General features: G+C 45.4%; 1 protein-coding gene across 3 annotated transcripts in view; it reads right to left on the reverse strand.

The window, feature by feature from the left end:
- Window positions 1–20,413, reverse strand: part of IGFBP2 (insulin like growth factor binding protein 2) — a 487,588-nt gene that overhangs the window by 14,942 nt on the left and 452,233 nt on the right. For all 3 annotated transcript variants that reach the window (XM_078679267.1, XM_078679266.1, XM_078679265.1), the window contains exon 3: window positions 13,010–13,156. In XM_078679267.1, the coding sequence (XP_078535393.1) occupies window positions 13,010–13,156 (147 nt within the window). The remainder of the gene's footprint in view (window positions 1–13,009; window positions 13,157–20,413) is intronic.

Raw genomic sequence — 20,413 nt, forward strand, 5'->3', positions numbered from 1 at the left:
TATTGATCCTAACCCTACTATTCGACGAAACCTGCTGCAGGCGCAACAGGATCTTAGGCAGCATCTTATGGGCGAAGCAAAGGATATCTGGGAGGCGTCACAGCACCGGATCTACCAATGGGGCGATAAGTAAAGTAAAATGCTCCATAGACTCCGCCAGGCGGATATGTCCCCAGCAGTTACCCCTGCTATTCGTGGTATAGATGTGTCCCTGCACACGACACCACAGGGTGTCGCTGCAGAATTTACAAGGCACTTTGCAGCCCTCTGTACATGACAAATACAAATTTCGACTGAACTTATTGCCAGCGACTCCCTGATCATCTCCGCGAACAACTGGACGCTTCTATTACAAAGGATGAGCTGACTGGGGCCCTCAACGCGCTTCATCCTGGTCTCGCTCCCGGATTCTCAATGGAATTCTTGAGGCCGAACATACACACCTACATACATACATACCCATCTGCTGGCGACCATTCAGGAGGCGACAGAGTTCGCTATTTTGCCAAGGGACTGGCACCATGCAGAAATTGTGCTTTTCCATAAGCCCGGGCGACCCTCAGATGAACCCTCTTCTTACCGCCCCATTGCTCTTATAAATTTTTAACCAAAACTGTTGGGGAAGGTGTTAGCCGATCGTCTGCGGAGTTGTATTGGTGACCTGATCCATCCGGATCAGTCGGGCTTTATGCCACACAGGGCTACTCAACATAATATTCAACGAGTTCATAATGCCATTGCGGCAGCCCCGACGTTGGGCCGACCAACCGCCCTGCTCCTCGCTGACATAGATAAAGCGTTTGACTCCTTGACCTGGGTATATTTATTCCAGCTCCTCGAGGCGATAAACTTTGGGGCTCGCTTCTTGGCGTACACACGCCTGCTTTACACGGAACTGACTGCGTCGGTCCGTGTTGCAGGATACCATTCACAGCCTTTCTCTATCCAGCGGGGTACTCGGCAGGGCTGTCCCCTGTCTCCATTACTGTTTGCTCTCACAATTGAGCCCCTGGCGGCGTGGGTTAGGAGCGACCCGGTCCTTCGGGGTTTTGACTGGTCCCGGTCGCGATCGGACCATATAGCTTTATACGCAGACAATGTCCTCTTTTTTATGATGGATCCCTGGTATTGGGGACCCCGTATATTGGAAATCTTCAAGGTATTCGGGGGAACAACGGGTCTTCACGCTAACCCGTGAAATCTATACTATTCCCAGTGTGCGGTCATCAAGGTCGTGACGCCTGGGCTTCACAACTCTCTAGTGCGACTTATGGCTTTAAATATCTCGGCATATATATCTCCCCGTGGCCGAAAGTCTCCTGGGCACGCAATATTACCCCACTATTAGCTGGCCTTTGCAGCGAAACCGCTATATGGTCTTCACTCCCTCTCTCCCTGTATGGGCGCTCCGCTATTTTTAAGATGGTGTTGCTGCCCCGGATCTTGTATCGACTCCAGAACTACCCATACCCCATCTCACGCTCATGGTTTGTGCAAGTCGCTGCCATACAAAATAAATTTATGCAGAACGGGGGGGTTGTCAGGGCAGTGCTCTGTACATCTACTCAATCCACATATTGCGAAGGGGTTGCCGCAGCAGATATTTATGCTTATTACATAGCGTCTAAACGAATGGTGGTATAATTCCCCCACAGATCCAGCATATTTGGCTGAGCATGCTGCAATGGACCATGTCCCTCTTCTTCATCTATTATACAGCTCCATCCGTCTAGATCACTTGCCGCCGGCTGGCAGGGTGGTGATACAACTATGGCGGGCTAAGACCCTACAGACGGGCTAGCAGGGGACACTTACCCAAATGACTCCCCTATGGCAGGGCACATATCTCCGCTCCGTGTCGACATTGAAGGGGTTCGGAGGGTGGGATCGCGTTGGGATCACGACCCTCGGGGATGTAATATGTGGCACCACAATGAAGTTGTTTCAACAATTGCAGGCTGATTTCGATCTACACAAATCATAATTTTACAAATTCCTTCAACTCCGCCGCGCACTTCACCCTCAGATCCGTACATTATGGTTCCTCCCTGAGTTTCAGCCCCTAGCGGGCCGATTGCGTACGGGAAATCTCGGACTTCACAAGATCAAACAGCTATATCAGACACTGACGACCCATACGCCCACCGCACTGGACAAGACACGACTTGCATGGCAGGCTGATATACCTGAACTCACAGATGACGATTGGGCTGAAGCCATCGCTAGCGCAAGGGGTGCGGTAGTTTCCATGCGATATCGGCTCATCCAATTCAAATATCTTCACCGCGCATATTATACAAGGGGTCGCATGTGTCGGATGGGTGTTATCCAATCCCCCATATGTCTGAGGTGCGATAGGAGTGGACATTCTTACACACAGTCTGGAGCTGCTCGGCATTACAGCCTTTTTGGCGTAGGATCAGATCATGCCAACACGAGGTGCTGTCATGGTACCTTCCACTTGATCCACAACTCTTTTTGTTACATTCGACAGATGATATTTGGGGGAATAGGTACGAGCAGCACCTATTGTTTTTTAGCTCTCACAGTGGCCAAGAGGGACGTAGCGCAAATGTGGAAGGCAACATCCCCCCGACTTTAGGGAAATGGAAAAACTGAGCTGGATAAATGTATGGGGGCTGAGATTGCTGTTTTTGAGGCCCGAGGTTGGCCAGCTAAACATTGGCAAATATTGACTGGATGAGCGGAATATTTGTGGAATGACCTTCCCCCACTTGGCCGAGGTGGACCCCTGAGAATGGCCCTGTTTTTCTTGTGCTGTATTATTCCCACTGTATGTTTTAAAAAGGATATGCTGACATGTTTGATGATGCACGCTATGACGAATGCACCGCTTGCTCAAATGTGGAGACCAGGAACTGTCTGTGTGTTATTCGTTTATCCCACCTACATATTTAGTGGGTGTTGTTATAAGTCAGAAATATGGTTGTTGGAACAAATTATCCTTCCGCCTATCATGCTTTGGCGGAGCTGCGACCCCTACGGATTGCAAAATAACCAAATAAAATTTGTTGTTAAAAAAAATGTCCCTCAATGTAAGGCATGAACCATTTTATTGGTCTGATTAAAAAAATGTCTTCTAGTCACTATCCCAATCTGTTATGTGACCATTACCTATTAGTCACCTATTGTACCTCTGACGCCTGGAGTCTTTTTATTGGTCCCTTATCCTGTAACTTCATTACCTATGTAGATTTTGGGAGGGCCCTTCCAAGGCCTTTCCTTAGCGGTGCAAACCTAAGACTGCAGAATGTTGAACTCTTTCCTCTTCAAGGCTCACTCAAATTTCAAAAACATCATACCCGGACAGACTTCGGTCACATCCACCCATCCACCAGGCCAATCACATTTGCACACGTGGCAACCAAGCCACAACCATACATTCTGTCCATCTGCTCTCCTTTTGCTAAGGCATAGGTACAGCTGTTCCTAATGCTATACCAGTGGTAGCTTATTCGCTGTGGCGGAGGAGCAACGCCCCACCTGCCAGCAGCCAAACAAATGAAAAATAAAACAATATAAACCCTTGTTTATTATTGTTTTTTCTTTTCTCTCGAAGCCGAGGCTTGGAGGCTAGGCCAGGGTGATGGCAGGCCGGTGGAGGAGTGGTTGCAGTGCTATTCAGAGCGCATGACGGTCTGGCTGACTGTCTCAGGCCGGCCAAACTTCCATGAGCACTGATGCTCTCTCCAACCCCAGCTGCGTTGGAGAGAACAGGCGCAGGCCCCCAGTCTAACTGGGAGCGCAAATCATCGGCGCTCAGGCCAATCCATGATAGCAGAATCAGGATTGGCCGCAGTGCACTCTGGGAGCCGGTGCCTGCAGAAGAGAGGGGCGTGATGCGGCAGGTAAGTGTTTTTTAAAAAATGTGTCTCGTCTGTCCCCCATGTCATTAACGTGCATTTTATGGGGGTTGGTGGGCTTTTTTGGCAGTAGGATGGAAGCCGAGCAAAAGCAATCACAGTTTCCCTACCTGCAAGAGCGTGGTCAGGGAAACAGAAGTGTGCTACCACCTGGCGGGAGAATTTCAGCGCTCTTGCTGGAAGGGAGCACACTTTTCCCTGCCAATGCTCCTGCTGGCAGAGAAAACCACAGTGTACCAGGGGTGGGCTCCCCAGGACACAGGTAAAGAGCAAGACCCGGGGGATAGGGCCCCGGGGTCTTATTAGGCTGAAGGAGGGGGGCTATGCTCCCCCTCCCCCTCCCCTAAAAATAAAGAGTTTGTCCCCAGAGAATAGGGTCCCCACCACCGTGACAGGCTCGGCGAGGGGGGCCATACACCCAACTACCCTCACAATAAGTTTGTCCCTGGGGGATGGGGTCCCGGTGCTGCAACACGCTCAGAAAGCTGGGCTATATGTCCCCACCACTTTTTTATGATTTGGCTCAAGGGAATGGGGTTCCCATGGCCCAAATCGGCTCAGGGTGGCGGTCCCCAGAAATGCCCCTCTACCCAAATGTTAAAAAAATTGGCAGCCCGCCATATTCTTTTTCTGCGATCCTGTGCAAGTGCCACATAATTGTGACAAAAATGACAAATGTTTTACTGGCCCTAATGGGGGGGGTGGCGTTTGGACAGGGGCCGAGTCCTGTAATGGCTGCCAGAAACATTCTTATGCATTTTGCTGGTAGCTACTGAGAGCCTTGCTCTCCTGCAGAAACAAGTTGACCCAAGGAGCAATAAGAAGGCTCTGTTTTTCAGAACTGGGTTCGAGGGACAACCTAAACTGTTCAGATATGCAAATATTTTTGGAGCTTTATAACTCCCAAACTATTGAACAGATTAACACCAAATCACAAAAAAAAAACAATTTCTGGTTCAAGCTGTAGCTTCCTGCCAGATTTGGAATAATTCCGTTCAGTACTTTTTGCGATATCGCTTTCCAAATAAGTCTATGGAAAAATGCATGGTGATTTTCTGTTTTGGGACTCCTACCACCCCTTTTTCTCGAACTTCACTTGAAGGATCACCCTGAAACTTTCCAGAAAGGGCCTGAAGTGGATGAACTTTTTTTCAGAAAGCTTCATGAAGATTTGTTACACAGCACCAAAGTTATTAACAAACCAAAAAGCGCTCTGTCTATAGAAAAGCAGACCTCACTAGAACGTACTGACTGCCACTGGGTTATATATGTATATATATAGTTATATATCAACGCAACTTTTACATCGCAGAGCCTTTACATCGCAACCATTACAACGCAAACTATTACAACACATTGCTCTGGGGGGCGCTCTAGGATAGGGACTAGGTTAATTTACTATCCAATAACCTTCCCTAGTGTCCACGGGGAATGGAGTTGGAATAGTAAATTAAACTATTCACTATCCAGCACCCCAAAGCAGTATGCGTTGTAATGGACTGCGTTGTAATACTTGCGTTGTAAAGGCATGCGATGTAAAAGCATGCGTTGTAATGTCATACATCCATATACATGTGTGTGTGTGTGTGTGTGTATATTTATATATATATATATATATATATATATATATATATATATATGTATATATATATATATATATATGTATATATATATATATATATATATATATATATATATATATTCATGTATAGAGAGAGCAAGAGAAAAGGTACATATATGTGACCCTGCTCCTAGATGATGGATGGATACATCTAATTTCGACCAGAAGAGCAAAATTATTAGTACTGGGCCTTAAAGCTGTAAAAAAAGCACTCACATTTTCTCCCCTAACAATAAAACTATTAATCATGTTCTCAAACGCATCTAAACTGTACTGAAATGGCATTCCTTTTTGGCCTGCATTCTTTTGCTTCATGATAATATTATCATTACTGATGGAAGGAGCCCAGGAAATACAAGGGATGGATATCTGCTTTCATACAGGCTGCACGCGACATGCTGTTTTGACAATTTCTCACCATTGCGCCAGGATTCAGTTCTGGATATCCCGCCTCACTCACTCAAGGAAAATAAATTCAATTTTGCATTTCCATCCTGATAAGACAGCCTTTCATGCATTCTTTCTTCACTGTAACAATAACACTAACAAATAAAAATCTTCCCCACAGAGTTAGGGAAGGAAGGGATTTCCTGTCTGGCACTGCAGGGAAACCATTCTTAAAAGATGCTAAAACACAGCAATAAAATGATCCTGACAATGATTTGGAGCCATCAGATTTTAGTCTGTCAGAGACCGCAGTATAAAGTTGTGTGGTTGTGTATTGCTATAGCTGTCAAGTGATCCAGTGCCAACAGAGGGCAACAACTTTGAGATGAGACTGCAAAGAATCCAGTAGATCGCAATGGCCAATACTTAAAATATTACTACTGGAAATATCACTACAGAGAATGTGGTTACATTGAAGAAGCTGGGTATAGTAGTAAGTGTACAAAACTGTAGCTTGACACTAAATCCTAAAACATAACCTTGCCTTAAATCTAAAACGAAATCTACTGCTGAGCTTAAATTTTACCTTACACCAGAAGCCTTCAAAACATGTTTGCTCTGAGCCCCCTAAGGAAAATGTTTTGAAGTTAGGGTCTCCCCTCCAAACTTTTATGGCATGGACTGGTGGAGCTGGAGGCTCAGAGTTGTACACAGAGCCTGGGGCATATGATTTCATTTCAGGAGTGCTTTTTCTGTAGCTCATAATTCATACTAAATATGAGAGTGGCGTAGCTAGACGTACTGCCACCTGGGGCGGCCCCTAAGTTTGCCATGTGGGTGCAAGTGAGAGCGCTGGGGGGTCGCGGCCGATGGACTATTTGTTCCAGGGTGGGGGTTAGGAGGGTGGCTGGTTCTGGTCGTCGACAGACATGACTCGCTACGCCACTGTCCTCTGCCCACTCCACTGGGCCATCAACCTAAAGCCTATGTCCCAAAGCAAGATGTATGCTACTTTGTGTACAAAAAAATAAAATAGAATAAATGCCTGCATCTCGACCCTTCTCCTTCCGTCCACCTTTGCTCTGTTGCTTGGAATCTGTACCCTGTGCAGTAAGAGTGACCAGGACTCTAATTCTAATACTAGCTAGGAAAATAAACCAACATTCCCCTTTTTGGTACGAAGCCCTAATTGGAGTGTTATGGCCCCTCATATTTGTGGCCCCAGTGCCATTGAACCAGCTGCACTAATGCTAGTGATGACAATTTTTTTTAAACAAAAGAGCCCCCATATCTCATAACCTAACCCAGGAGCATCTCTTCAATCCCTCAACCATTCCTGAAGGGCTAATGCCAATCTAAAGAGGCTTCTAGCTGAAAGCAAGGTAGGGTGGCTCCTGTGCTGTGAAGGCGAGCTCGGGACAGAGCTAAAAAAGTAGCACGTCTTCTTTGGAGGTAGTATAGGCTTTACTTGATTGAGATGTTTGAAGCTGACCTAAAGGTGAAAAATAGTTTCAGAACATTTTGTTCTTTGTAGCAACGTCTTCGTCTCCGCACCATGGCAAATAATACTTTTCTTTAATACCCCTTTACCGCTGCATGTAAATGACAGCCAGGAAACACACCAAAAATCAAAGTCGTGCTTCCAGGTCATCTTTATTTACAAGTTCTAACTGAAACATTTGCACTCTATTGGAGTAGAGCCATGGAGCCCCAGGGGGGGGAGCACCCCACAGTCTGAAGACCTCTGCCCTAAACTAACCCTAACACTAAACCTAAGCCTAAATATTAGCCTAAGCCTCACCCTACCTCCGACCAATACCAAAAACCAATCCTAACATTAAGCTTACAGCTCTCCCTAATCCTGAACTTAACAATAACCCTTCTCCAACCCTCATTTATTTACCTATTTATTTGGTTCTTAATACAGTAGGTCAAAATCCTGAACACAGAGTGGCAGAACACTTTACAGGCACCTGGTATAGAAAAACAGTGAAACAACCAAATAGACATGTCAGAAAACAGGAACTCTAGGTCTTTAAAAAGATGGTATTATATTTTAGTACAGGCTTTAAAAAGGGCAAGTAAAGATTACAAGAGGTCTCATAGGAAACATAGCTTGAGGTCCCTTTTGATGGCAAAGGTTGATGTACCTTGTCAAATGTGTGGTGATATAGTATTCAAACCTCTTTTGCTTCAGAGTGGAAGACGTTTTACATCTAAGATTGCCCAGCCTGAGTAGAGTTAGGCTTCTTGAAGTTCTGTTTCTTCCAAAGATCTAAAGTTTTTGAGATAAGAATTCATGTTTCTACAAATTATTTGCACTCTATGCGATGCATACAGTATTACATGCAGAGCATCAGTCAATGGGAAACCTCCCTAGAGAAAATAAAACGGGGTGATCCACTGATATCTTTTTGTAATGGACAGCATATGGGCTGCTGAGTGGAGGATTGCTTTGAGGGCGCTAGACAGCATTTATTTATCCCAGTCAGAAGCACATTCTCATTATCCGATGTGAGTTGACAAGTGCTTGGACATCGATCATGTTTTGGGAGGAAAAGTTTTGGACTAAGTAGCTGTTTTATTTGGACAATGGCATTCTAAGTAATGTCTTTGATTTGTAGAAAAATTATGCAGTAGTTTATTGAGACTGATGCAAAATTAGTTAGTTGGAGAGATTGTCTTTGGTGTGCGGCCAGTATCCTTGAGTGGGATTGACCATTTAGCTGGAAGTTCTTACTCTATGTTAGGAGAGAGAAGGAGAAATTTTGGGGCAGATTTACAACACCCTTGCGCTAACTTTACGCTGCCGTTGTGTCACTTCTGTGAGGCAGCGGCGTCATAAACAATGCGCCACAATGCGACATATTTACAATGTGACGCATCTAGGGAGATGCGTCACATTGTAAAGCCCTGCGGAACATTTTACCAGCGTCAGGTATAATGTATGCAGGGTGGGCGTACCGTCGCAAGGAAGTCTCGTAAAAGTGACGTAGTGAAATCCATAAGATTTCACTGAGTCATTTTTACGACACCACTGTGACAAAACCTTGCACCTGCTTGAAGCAGGCGTAAGGAGTGACGCAGCATGATGGGAATAGGTATTCCTGACTATTGCTGGAGTTGCAGCGTGCTTACGACATGACTCAAGCAATACGTTGCCTTTCCTACAAAAGATGCATCACCCATCTGTCTATCCTTGCATCCATGGTGGTGCAAGGAGCTATTTTTCTGTCACGCAAATTAACTGGCGCATCTCTGGTTATATGCAGAGATGCTCTATTCCTTGTAAATCTGCCCCTTGCATTTTTGATGGCTTAGGTTTAGTTTTTGTCAAAGATTGCACAATGAGAAAGTCTGCTGAGCCATCTTCTTGATCGCTCAACAAACTGTGACTCCTCAGTGCTACAGTGCAACCCTCATGGGACAGCCTGTTTCTGAGGTATCAAGGGTCCCAGTGAGAATGTTAAAGCCATGAAAGGGGACAACCACTGCAGTAATCTAATTGAAGATTGCCTCACTGAAGAAAGCAGTAGGTATGCAAGTCGCAATCCAGATCCATGTGAAGAAGTCAAGAAGAAATCAAGATGCTAAAAGCAAAAGTCGGGAACAAAATAGCAGCAAAGGGTCAAAGAATGTGCCCAAAAAAACAAATGCTTTGCGATGTATCTTCCTCTCATGACAGTTTGCCCTCCATTATATATGGTTAAATAGGAGCTGACATCACAAGAATAAACTCAAACTTCATCTCAGATTGTGAATCTCAAATAAAGGTTCATGACCAAGCCACTCTTTTGGGAAACACTGGTTCAAATGCTTTTCCATGAACTATTGAAAAGGTCACTTTAGGAGTCATACTGCTGGGCAAAACCATCCAGCCTCTCCACTGAAACAACAAGCCCACCAGCTGAGCCATCGAGCAACTTCTTGGAGCCCACCAGTCTGACAGTTGAGCTGTCAAGTCTCTTCAATGAGCAAGCCTCTCACCCATCTGCTGATGCTTGAAGCCTCTTCTTTGAACCAGCCAGTCCGTCTTCTGAGTCATGAAGTATGTAATAAATCGACCTGTGGAAACCTCAACTCCATCCAAGAAGCCTACCATCTACAAGCAGAGCCATCAAACATCTCCAGTGAGTCATCTGCGGAGCCATCAAGCATCTCCAGTGAGCCTACCTGGCTACCTGCAGAGCCCTGAAGCATCTCCGGTGAGCCTGTCAGCCCACCTGCAGAACCCTGAATCATCTCCAGTGAGCCTACCAGCCAACCTGCAGAGCCCCGAAGCGTCTCCAGTGAGTCTACCAGTCAACCTGCAGAGCCCTGAAGCATCTCCAGTGAGCCTACCAGGCTACCTGCAGAGCCCTGAAGCATCTCCGGGGAGCCTGTCAACCCACCTGCAGAGCCCTGAAGCATCTCCAGTGAGCCTACCAGTCAACCTGCAGAGCCCCGAAGCATCTCCAGTGAGCCTACCAGTCAACCTGCAGAGCCCTGAAGCGTCTCCAGTGAGCCTACCAGCCAACCTGCAGAGCCCTGAAGCATCTCCAGTGAGCCTACCAGTCTAACATTGACTTAACCAGTCCACCTCCTGAGTAAACGCCCAGTAGTGCACTACTAGGGTTAATGGAGGAGGTAGGGGTGCTATGTATCACAATGTACCCCAATCTCGGCCTCAGTAGCTACAAGATTTTTTACCTACATTTGTCCTACCTTGCTCTGCATAACGGTTCTAGCACTGACCTTTTACCCAGTTATGTGCTGAATAAATGTCGATCAGTGTCCTTGAAACTAGCCTCATTTATTATGCATGAGAATTCTTACAAAAGTCCTTGCACATGTTGTGCATAACGGGATTAACATACTCTGTATAAAAGTCATGGACATCTTCATCCTAGGGCAAAAGAACTTCTTTGCATAATTGCAGGTATTGATTTAGGCTCATTTACAGAATCGTACTCACAACATATCGATTGTGTAAGGAACCCCAAGACTATCATTATGATGTAAAAGAACTATACCAACACTAGATAGACAGGGGAGAAGCTTCCACGCTGACACAAGACACTGGGGTCCTGGCCTGCAAAAGCGACAACACGCATAGGTCTGACATCCCTTGCGGGGTGTGCAACTTGTTACAAGGCGGGGTCCTTCATTCTCTCCCATCAGGTAACGGGGTTGGCTCTTCCCTAGGGGATTCTTGGCTTTACACCCACATACATGCTAGGTACACTTAGGTAGGGTTGCATCGTAGGAGTACGCTTGATTACTGTCATGATTATATGCCTGCATATATTCTCTGTGTAGCACCGTGGTAGAATTCTACCTTCTATTTACTCTGTTGGTGCTTATACTCTTTTACATTTGCTCGAGTCTAATGGCTGTCACAGCAAACATGTTTTATACTAGAATGACACTGGTTCAATAAATGCTTATTGAAAACGTACCCATCGTTTATTCTGTGTATCTCTCTGAGACTAAGTGAGTACAATTGACTAAGCGAAAAGTACTGTACTGTTTCCACGATCCCTGCAGGATCAAGGGTTGTCATGGTCAATAGTTGCCAGAAACTATTCACTCCTTTGTAAGATTAGGGGGCTTATGATGGCACTGTGAGCTAGCTGTTCTAAAGGCTAACATATCCTTTGGGGGTATCTGGAATCAGGTCTGGACACCGATCCCTTAGTTTATATTGTCTAAACGCGCAGCTCCTATGTATTTTTAGGAACTACATGACATGGCACCCAAAGTGGAGAGCCATGTCATGTAGTTCCTGAAAATACAGAGGATTCCTTAGTTTATGTTGTCTAAACGTGCAGATCCTATGTATTTTAGGAACTACACATCAAGGGGCTCTAGAGCTGAACATATTTTTGTGGTGATGGCTTGCTTGATTGCCTAGCCGGATGTGGCCCGCACATAGATGCAACATAAGCTGCCGACTGTTAGAAGTTGGCCTGCAGGGCTGGACTGGTACGCTCATCAAGAGAAGCCAATCTTATAGACTTGAGGCTACTTTAAGAAGCATGAAAGTATAAGGGGGAAATGGTGTAGTTACTATGGTTTATCGAAATGAGTATACAATGTTATACACTATTGACAATTGCACTTGCTGTAATGCCATGCATGTACATCGGCCAGGTCTTGCACTGTATTATGCTGTGTCTTGTCGTAAAATTCTACATAAAGTTTGTTATTAAAAAAAAATACCACTCTACCTTCTTAGCCCTGGGTCTCTGCTTTGAGCAAACTAGTGCACCTACGTGGTCATTAATCTCTGTATTGAGGCAGCTGGTCCAAGTGCTGAGCTTCCACCCTGCAGCTGAGCCACTGGGTATGGTCGATGATGAAGGCTTAAAGCATTTTTGGAGTATTTAGACCAAAATATGACACGAAAGTCTGCGGATATTGGTCAAACCTACTCATCTGGAAAGTGTTGCTGCAGTTGTGGCATGGGGAAGTTCACACACCTCACCTCACTGCAGTTGATGGAGTTAGATGACCTCAGAAGATTCTCTGTTCCACTTTCAACTCTAAGCACTGGCTTCACCTGAGTCTTTATACAATCCTTTGTGCCAAGAAAACACATATTAGCATCTGGATGTACACCGCATCCCAAAATCAGTGTGTGGCAAGAAACCTATCAGCCAAAAAACCATAACCAAGAATTTGTGTGTATGGGTGGCACGGATGAGAGGTAGCCAGAGTGAGATTGGAGCAACCTCACGAAATAAAAGGAGCTGGTGGTGGAATTATTACAAATGAGTGATAATGGTTCCAGAAATATTGAATCATTGCCATATCTGCTCCTCCAATTTATGATGATGATGTTAAGGCTTTCTCCAGCTGGTCGCATATTTCGTTTATGGTCACTGAGTTTTCCAACCAATTTCATACATTTCACTATATGGTTATGGCATTGAAGGTTTGTTTCTTTTGTGTATTTTAAGTTTTGTTTTACAATGAAATGGAAAAATCAATACAAAGATTTAAAAATAAAAATGTGGTATGGGATTGGCGTAAGGAGTATCTTTATTTTCACATAGATCCACGTTGACGGTACCAGTGCTACACTACTGCGATGACCCCCACTGACCCCGCGGCTGTGACACCAGCACGCACTCACCTGTTTGAGATTGAAGAGTCCATGCTTGTCACAGTTGGGAATATGCAGCACGTACAGGTGTTCTAGAGGCAGAGGACCTCGTTCATCGGGGAGGGGCATGGAGGAGATGCGCTCCAAGACCTGGTCTAACTGCTGCTGGCAAGGAGTCTGAAAAGGGAAGGATAAAAGCATAGGAAAATTAGGACATTTTGAATTGTATGAGAACAAATGTTGCGTGTACTGTTCTATTACACTTAACAGACTCAGCACTGGTGTGACAGGCAGCCGACTGGATCTGCTCTGGGCTATGGGACATCCAGAGGCATTGGAGACCCATTAACATGTCACAACAATTTTAAATATCAGATATATCCTATTTGCTTGTGAGCCTTTTCTCTGGCTGTAGTGTTTGGAAACACATCAGTGTGTCTCTTGTTATGTATGATTGGTTTTTGCAGGCACAAAGTATGCAGGGTGCAAAGTTGCAGATTTTGTGATCACAAACGCTTAAGTCACAATGCACCAACAGTACATTATGAGTTGTTTTTTATTGTTGCTGAAATTATTGGTATTTTAGACGTGAGAACTGCTTGTGTGACAGCTTTCAGGGGTTCAGGAGAGTTTATTTGAGTCTTGTGTCAAGACCCAACCAGGGTGTGTTCATTTAGTTGGTTAATTTCCCACGGTTCCAAATTAATAATTCACTTTTTGACACCCACAAGATGCATGTATGGACCCCATGATATCAGGGCTACTATTGCGCTAGGATGGCACCATAATACCAAGGATGGCAACAATATGCCACAGATGCCCTTCATAATATGTGGGGCTCTGGCTTTGGTTTATCTGGCTGCCAAACGGACAGTCTGAAACGTCTTTAAAAGACTTAAAGAAAACATTTCCAACAATGGCAATCCAATGTCAGGTTTATCATAGTGAAAGTGGAATTTAGCTCAGCCACTACCAAAATGTTTAAAATATGTCTTTAATTCAGTTTCATAGTTTAAATGTACATCTCGCCTTGGCTGGCTGTTCTTCTCTTGAAGTGTGTAAAAACAATGACTCAATTGTGGCTCTTGTATTTACCACTGGTTGACATTAATCAAAGCATTCCACCCATCACTTTTTTGTTTTCCTGAATAAGAAGCACTAAGTATGATAGGTATGCCCCAACGTGGGCCCGGGCTCACTGAGCCAAAGTACTCAAGCTGCACCTTACTGATGAGATCCAATAAGTCGAAAGTTGTTTGGGGTTGCTTTTGTACCTCATCAGAGTGGACATGGCCTGGCAGTTCTGGTTGGACCATTCCTATTGGAGCAGGGTTAAGGCTGAGTGACTTGCATAAGGTCGGTCTCAGTCTGTTGTTGTACAGAGAGCAAAATACACAATGGACTGAATACAGCCCCTAGTAATTGCACCTGGCTAAAATTAATTAGAGAATTCATCCCATTATTTTTGGCTCATTGCCATAATCTCTAGCAGCAGGGGGAGTGAAGTTTCCTGCTACTTTTGTGCACAACCCCTCATTCAAGAACCGAGAAGGAACTCATGATGGCTGATAATTTGAGCAGCTGAAGGGGCAGGATGGCCACATACGCACACATATACATACTCACCCATCTACATTTACGTTCACATACGCCCATACACTCACAAACCTTCAGACATACATCCACCATTCACAAGCACATACACACAAGCACACCAATTCACAGCACCCACACACACTAATGCACATAAGAGAGCACAAATCTGAAAATGTAGAAGTGCACCATATTTACAAGCACGTAGTATTAGTTTAGTGTGGAATATACAAGAGTGTCAACTTATATAGAGAAAATATATACATGAGTGTTTAATTAGAATAGAGATGCATATATAAGTGTGAAAAACTAATGTAGAGGTTGTAGAAATGTTAAAATGATGTTGGAGTCACACGTTAGATGGCTAAGTGAAACGAAATGTAATTCTGCAAACCATGAAAATGTGTAGGCCACATGGAATTTCACAAGAAACGAAAGATGCTGCTACACTTTTAAGTGACTTGGATTCTAATGTCATTTTACTGCAAAGTATTATTAACCATGGAATTGAAAAATGTTTTAAATAGATGTGTTACATTATAGTAATGTGTGTTAGTTAGAATACTGTTTAAACAAAGAAATTTAATGTGCATATTGCAGAGGCCCGTTTCATGTAATTCTAGTAGGCCTGAATAGATAAAGTCGCCTCTTTGATCTGCATGAGCTCGTTAAGGAGAGGTCGCACAGAGCACGAACGATAGGTCTGTTCAAGATGTTTTATGACTTCTAGATATGGTAGAGGCCGGAATTTGGGGCCTACCGAGAGAGTATCTGTTTGCAGGTGCAAGGGGGACTTAAATCAGAAATAATGAATAGGCTCTTGTTCAGAGGCGCCAGGCACAGGCCTGTAGGAGTCTTCAGGAATTTTAGGGGGTACCGCCTGGTCGGAGAGAAGCCTGGGAAGCAAGGTCAACTTTAATGAAGAGTCCCGAGGAGCACCAGCACGGAATTTGCCGCTCAAAACTGCACCACGTGAGAGGCGTCTCCAGGGGCGTTCCTATTGGAAATGTGATTTTGTATTAGGGACAGCACCCAGGGGTGGAGCCAGAGCAGATGATCTGAGGAACCTAAGAGAGCGGATGGATAGGCAGATAGGGAACTGCAAGACTTCGACTTTGAGACAAAGACTAAGGGAAGTGTGTGAGCTTCTTTGGAAGTCACCACTGCTGACACCTTTTTAGGTAAAGATCTTGTTAAGTAGAGATGTCATTTAGTCTAGTGTAGGGACAGTCTAAGCTGAACTTTTCTTTTCTGTAAATGACGCATAAGCTACAGCTTGTGTCCATATTGGCAACTTTAATGCTCTTTGAATTTGTTTTAGTTATATCCTTTTGCCGACTAAGAGCATATAGGGAATTCTTGTTTGTATTGATTCCTGTATATCTTTTGAATCTCATTCTGAGATGCTTGTATCTCCAGATAGCTTTGGCTTTATAATAAACTTTTTAACCTTTTCCAGTGGTAAGTGGTTCTTTAGAGTGGTGTAAGGTCTTTCTTGATTAACCTAGTAGTGGATTGCCTTTTACTCAATGACAGGTACCAACGATTCAGTCGACCTGAGCTGGGATCTGGTAGGATAACAATAGACCAGAAATCCCGCGTTATCAGTTGGTAGCAGATTAGGATGGTTATCTTCTTGAGGAAGGTAATCTAGACTAGGTTAGTTTACCCCAAGGTCCCTAGAGTTCGAGAGGTGGCCTGCCGAAGAAGGCGCTGACGGAGAGAGAAAAGGAGCAGTATCGGACAAGAGTGAGTATAACAAGGGTCATGCGTGGACAGATTGCGGTGTTTTGTGTTGTATTTGTATTGTAATGTCTTGCGGAGTTGAATGCCTGTAGCGTGATTGTGAGAAGGTTGTGAGCGCGCGCAACCTGGTAAAATCTTAAGTTCGGGGGAGAGCTTAAGTGGTTCGGGTGTATCGAACATCCAGAGTAATTGTCGACCAGAGTAAGGGGGTCATGAGGTACCATTGACCGCCGCAGGACCGAGATAGGGGGAGTGTAAGAGTGAGTGTGTGAGTAACGGACGCTGGTCGAAAGTTACTGTGTGTAAGTAACCTATCAGAGAAGGCGATTGTCTGGACGTAAACGGAAAGACATTTCGCCAGTTAAGGTGACAATTACAGATAGACTGTGGGCGTACAGTGAAAGAAAGGTGATCGCTTGGACGGAAGTAATCATTTTTCAGAGTATGAATGGGACGAATGCATAACCGCGGAGACGAGCTGAGAAAGGAGGCGTACCGCTGCGAAGGGGGACGAGTGACGTCAGCGAGAGTCGCGCTGAGATAGGCCAGTTAGTGAGAAGCCGCGACGTGATACGACGGTTGGTGTGACGTCGGCAAGAGCCGCGCTGAGATTGGGCGGCTGGGGTGACGTCAGTGAGAAGTCGCGTTCTGATAGGCCAGTTAGCGAGAACCGAGCTGAGATTGGTGGATTGTCATCGGGAAGTAAACAAACGCGGAGAAAATAGAAATATTGTAGGTTTTGAACATGAAGTGTTTTAAATGTTTGAGAGAGATTTTTAAGAGAAAAAGAAGGAACTCTTATCACGGGGAAGAGGCACCGCCAGAGGGTACACCAGCTTACTATATGGCAGCGAATGTTGGCTTGCATACGATACTATGGATTAGTGAATGGAATAAGATTTCGGAAGGGAATGAAGAACTGACGTTTCCTAAGTATGGAACGTTCAAGTTAGAGGCGTTACATCGGCTATAATCAATTATGTCCTCATTGAATCCTCCGCCTAGACCAACCCAGTTTGAGGCCCTAAATGCGTGGCTTAGGGCGGCACACGACAGAAATCTGAACAGGCGCCAAGAAAGGTTGAAGCGATCAGTAAGGGCAGTGCGAGATGCCAAATGGGATGCGGACGCCAAGAGATGGAGGGTACAGGCTATTGAGGTGGACCCAGTGAGAGAGGTGACAGGAGAACAGAGGCTCATGGAAGAGGATGAGGAGAGCGAGTCGGAGGACAACTTGATAAATAGGTTGTTAATAGATAGACCGCCTCCGAACGTTGGGAGAATGGAAGATAGGGGACTCGCAAGGGATGATGGGGCTGCCATAGAGGGATATGTACCACTCCCTATATCAGAGTGGACACCGCCCAAAGGAGAGGAGACACCTCAGCCTAGTACAGTACCGAAAGTAGTCGGAAGGTTTATGGTGCAGAAGGTACCGGAAACAGAGAGGGTTGAGTCCTATGGGTTGCCAGACGCTCTACAAGTACCCGTTACCATAGGTCCTATAGTATCGATTTACAACCCCGAGAGAGACAGAGAGGAAGAACAGATGAGGTTAGATAGAGAGAGAGCAGAAATGGAAAGGAGAAATAACACGACAAATGCCTGGAGACAATTGCCAGGACCAGTGATGTGGAGCACCCCATTTGATCCAGCAGTGGGTCCCGCAGCAGAACAGGGGGGTCAAAGAGGACCGATGGACCTGAGGGGACCACGGCCGAAATCCTTTAAGGAGTTGAGGGCCGATTTGAGAGAATGGGATGGGTCCACAGAAGCACCAACCAGCAGGCCAAGAACAGAAGCAGAATGGGGAAGCCGAGGCAACGGAACATTGTCTCACTGCGGGGCTAGTGCAAGTAGTCAGTAGTGGGATGGTAACAGGCCGGAGAGTAGAGGAGTTATACGTCATACTGACGGTGGGAATGAGCAGGAGAGACGTGAGAGAAGTACAAGATGTGGGGAGACGTCTCGTCTCATTCAAAGCGAGGGGGACCAGCGGACCCAAGAATACAGAGAGAGGTTTAGATGTACTCACCATGCACCTAATGTGAATGTACAGCACTGGAGTCGTGGGAGCATGGGGAACAGTGAAGGATCTTGCCATGGGTCGAGAGATCAGGGACCACCGGCAAGTGACGAGGAAAGGGGGAATAACGGAATGTCATACCATGCATCTAGGGAAATCATGCAGGATGGGACTGGTGGGATTATCAGAAATGGGAAAGTGTTTCACCATACACCCAGAGAGGACGGAACTGCATGGGACCTGGAGAGATGGGAACAAGGGAGGACTCCCCATAACTCGCCTGAGCCTAGACGTAGCACTCGGAGCTGGGATGGGAGAGATGTGAATGGACCCCCTAGAGCTAGCATACTGAGAGCTGCAGTAAAGGCCAAAAGACTCGATGTCACTAGCTTAAAATCTGACCTGGATGAGATAATAGATGGGACGTTGCCTTTAGAAAGGATTGACCTGTATGAACAAGATGAGTTACTGTTTATAGCAAAAGATATTACCCGAAAGGCAAGAGCAATTCATGAGAAACTGTCTGGACTGGCAGACAAGTATATGGTAGACTTGTCCAGGAAGAGGACATTACAGAGTAACCATAGGTTGCAGTATTCAGATCAAGATTTGGATGAGAAGAGAACTACAGGGTTAAAAACACACATAAGGGAGTTGATAACAGGAATAAGAGCGTGGAGAGATCTGGACAAGTGGGAAGAGAGGTGGTCCAAACGGGGTACTGTCAGGAGGAGCACGAGTGTGATGTCTCCGGTAGGAAGGGTAATGCAGATGGAGGCATTTCCTTTGAGGGAAATATCGAATGGAAACTATGTACATGTGCCCTGGAGTAGAGGAGATTTGGCTGCATTTACCAACTCCTTTCCGAAGTTAAGGGACAATCCTGTTGAGTGGTATAAGCAGGTAGAAAGGTTTGTGAAAATATCGAAGGTATTGTGGATTGATTTAAACACCTTGTTTGACATTGTGGTGCCAGGAGATTTGTGGACAGCATGCAAGACTAGTGTCGAGTGGCCAACGGTAGAACCCGAAAGGGATGCTGCCACCAATGGACCGTCTGAAACTGTAATGTTGAAATATGAAAGAGTAATAACTTGGCTGAAGGAAAAGGTCCCACCCCAAGACATAGATTGGGTAAAAATAGACCGAACAAGACAGGAACCCAAGGAGACAGTTCATGAGTTTTATGAGAGATTTCTGAAAACATTCAAACAATACAGTGGACTCGATGTAATGGACCCCAAGGATATAGGACAGTTTGTGTCAAAGTTTGTATTGGGGTTGAGACCTGATATTTGTTTGATGATTCAGCAACATTTGATTTGTTGGCAAAACAGACCATTAGATGAGATTTTGAGGTATGCCAGGTACTGCAGTGATGAAATAGATTCCAAAGCAAAGAAGCTAAAAGAGAAGCTGATGGTAGTACAGATGCAGTCAGCTGGAAAGAGTGGACAGCAGCAGCAGGGTACAGGGACAATGAGACGGAAATCAAGCAATCAGAACAAGGACAGTGAGGAAAAAGTGGGACCTAGAATTGACATTGCTACATTGAAAAGAACGACAAAGTGCCACCAGTGTCATCAGGTGGGGCATTGGAGACGCGAGTGTCCCTATAACCCTGAGAATGGAGAATTAGAGGTAGAGGAGGAGGTTCCAGAGGTTCCAGTTCAAGGGGTACCAGTGCCGAGAATCAAGGTGGCCAAAGGGGGGACTTCGGCTCCACGAGCTCAGTTTCCGCAGCCACCAAAGATTTCGACCGGGGGAAAGGTTTTTAGACAAATGCCTCTTTTCATAGATGAGGAAAAAGGTTATTACATTGATCCATTGACTGGCCAACGTGTAAGCAAAGAAGAGGACTGTACCCTCGGGGCAGTTCTGGAAGTGGATCAAAGAGGACCGTTTGTTGAGGCTGAAGTGGCAGGGTGTCCTACGACATTCTTGGTGGATACTGGAGCTACTCGATCAACTTTGAGGTCAACAGTGGTTCCGGATCTACCAATGTCGGGGGAAACAATCCAGGTGGTAGGAGTCGCAAACAAGAGAATGACTAGCCCTTTGACGGAACC

The sequence above is a fragment of the Lissotriton helveticus genome, chromosome 3_1 (genome assembly GCF_964261635.1).
Source record: "Lissotriton helveticus chromosome 3_1, aLisHel1.1, whole genome shotgun sequence".
Taxonomy (NCBI): domain Eukaryota; kingdom Metazoa; phylum Chordata; class Amphibia; order Caudata; family Salamandridae; genus Lissotriton; species Lissotriton helveticus.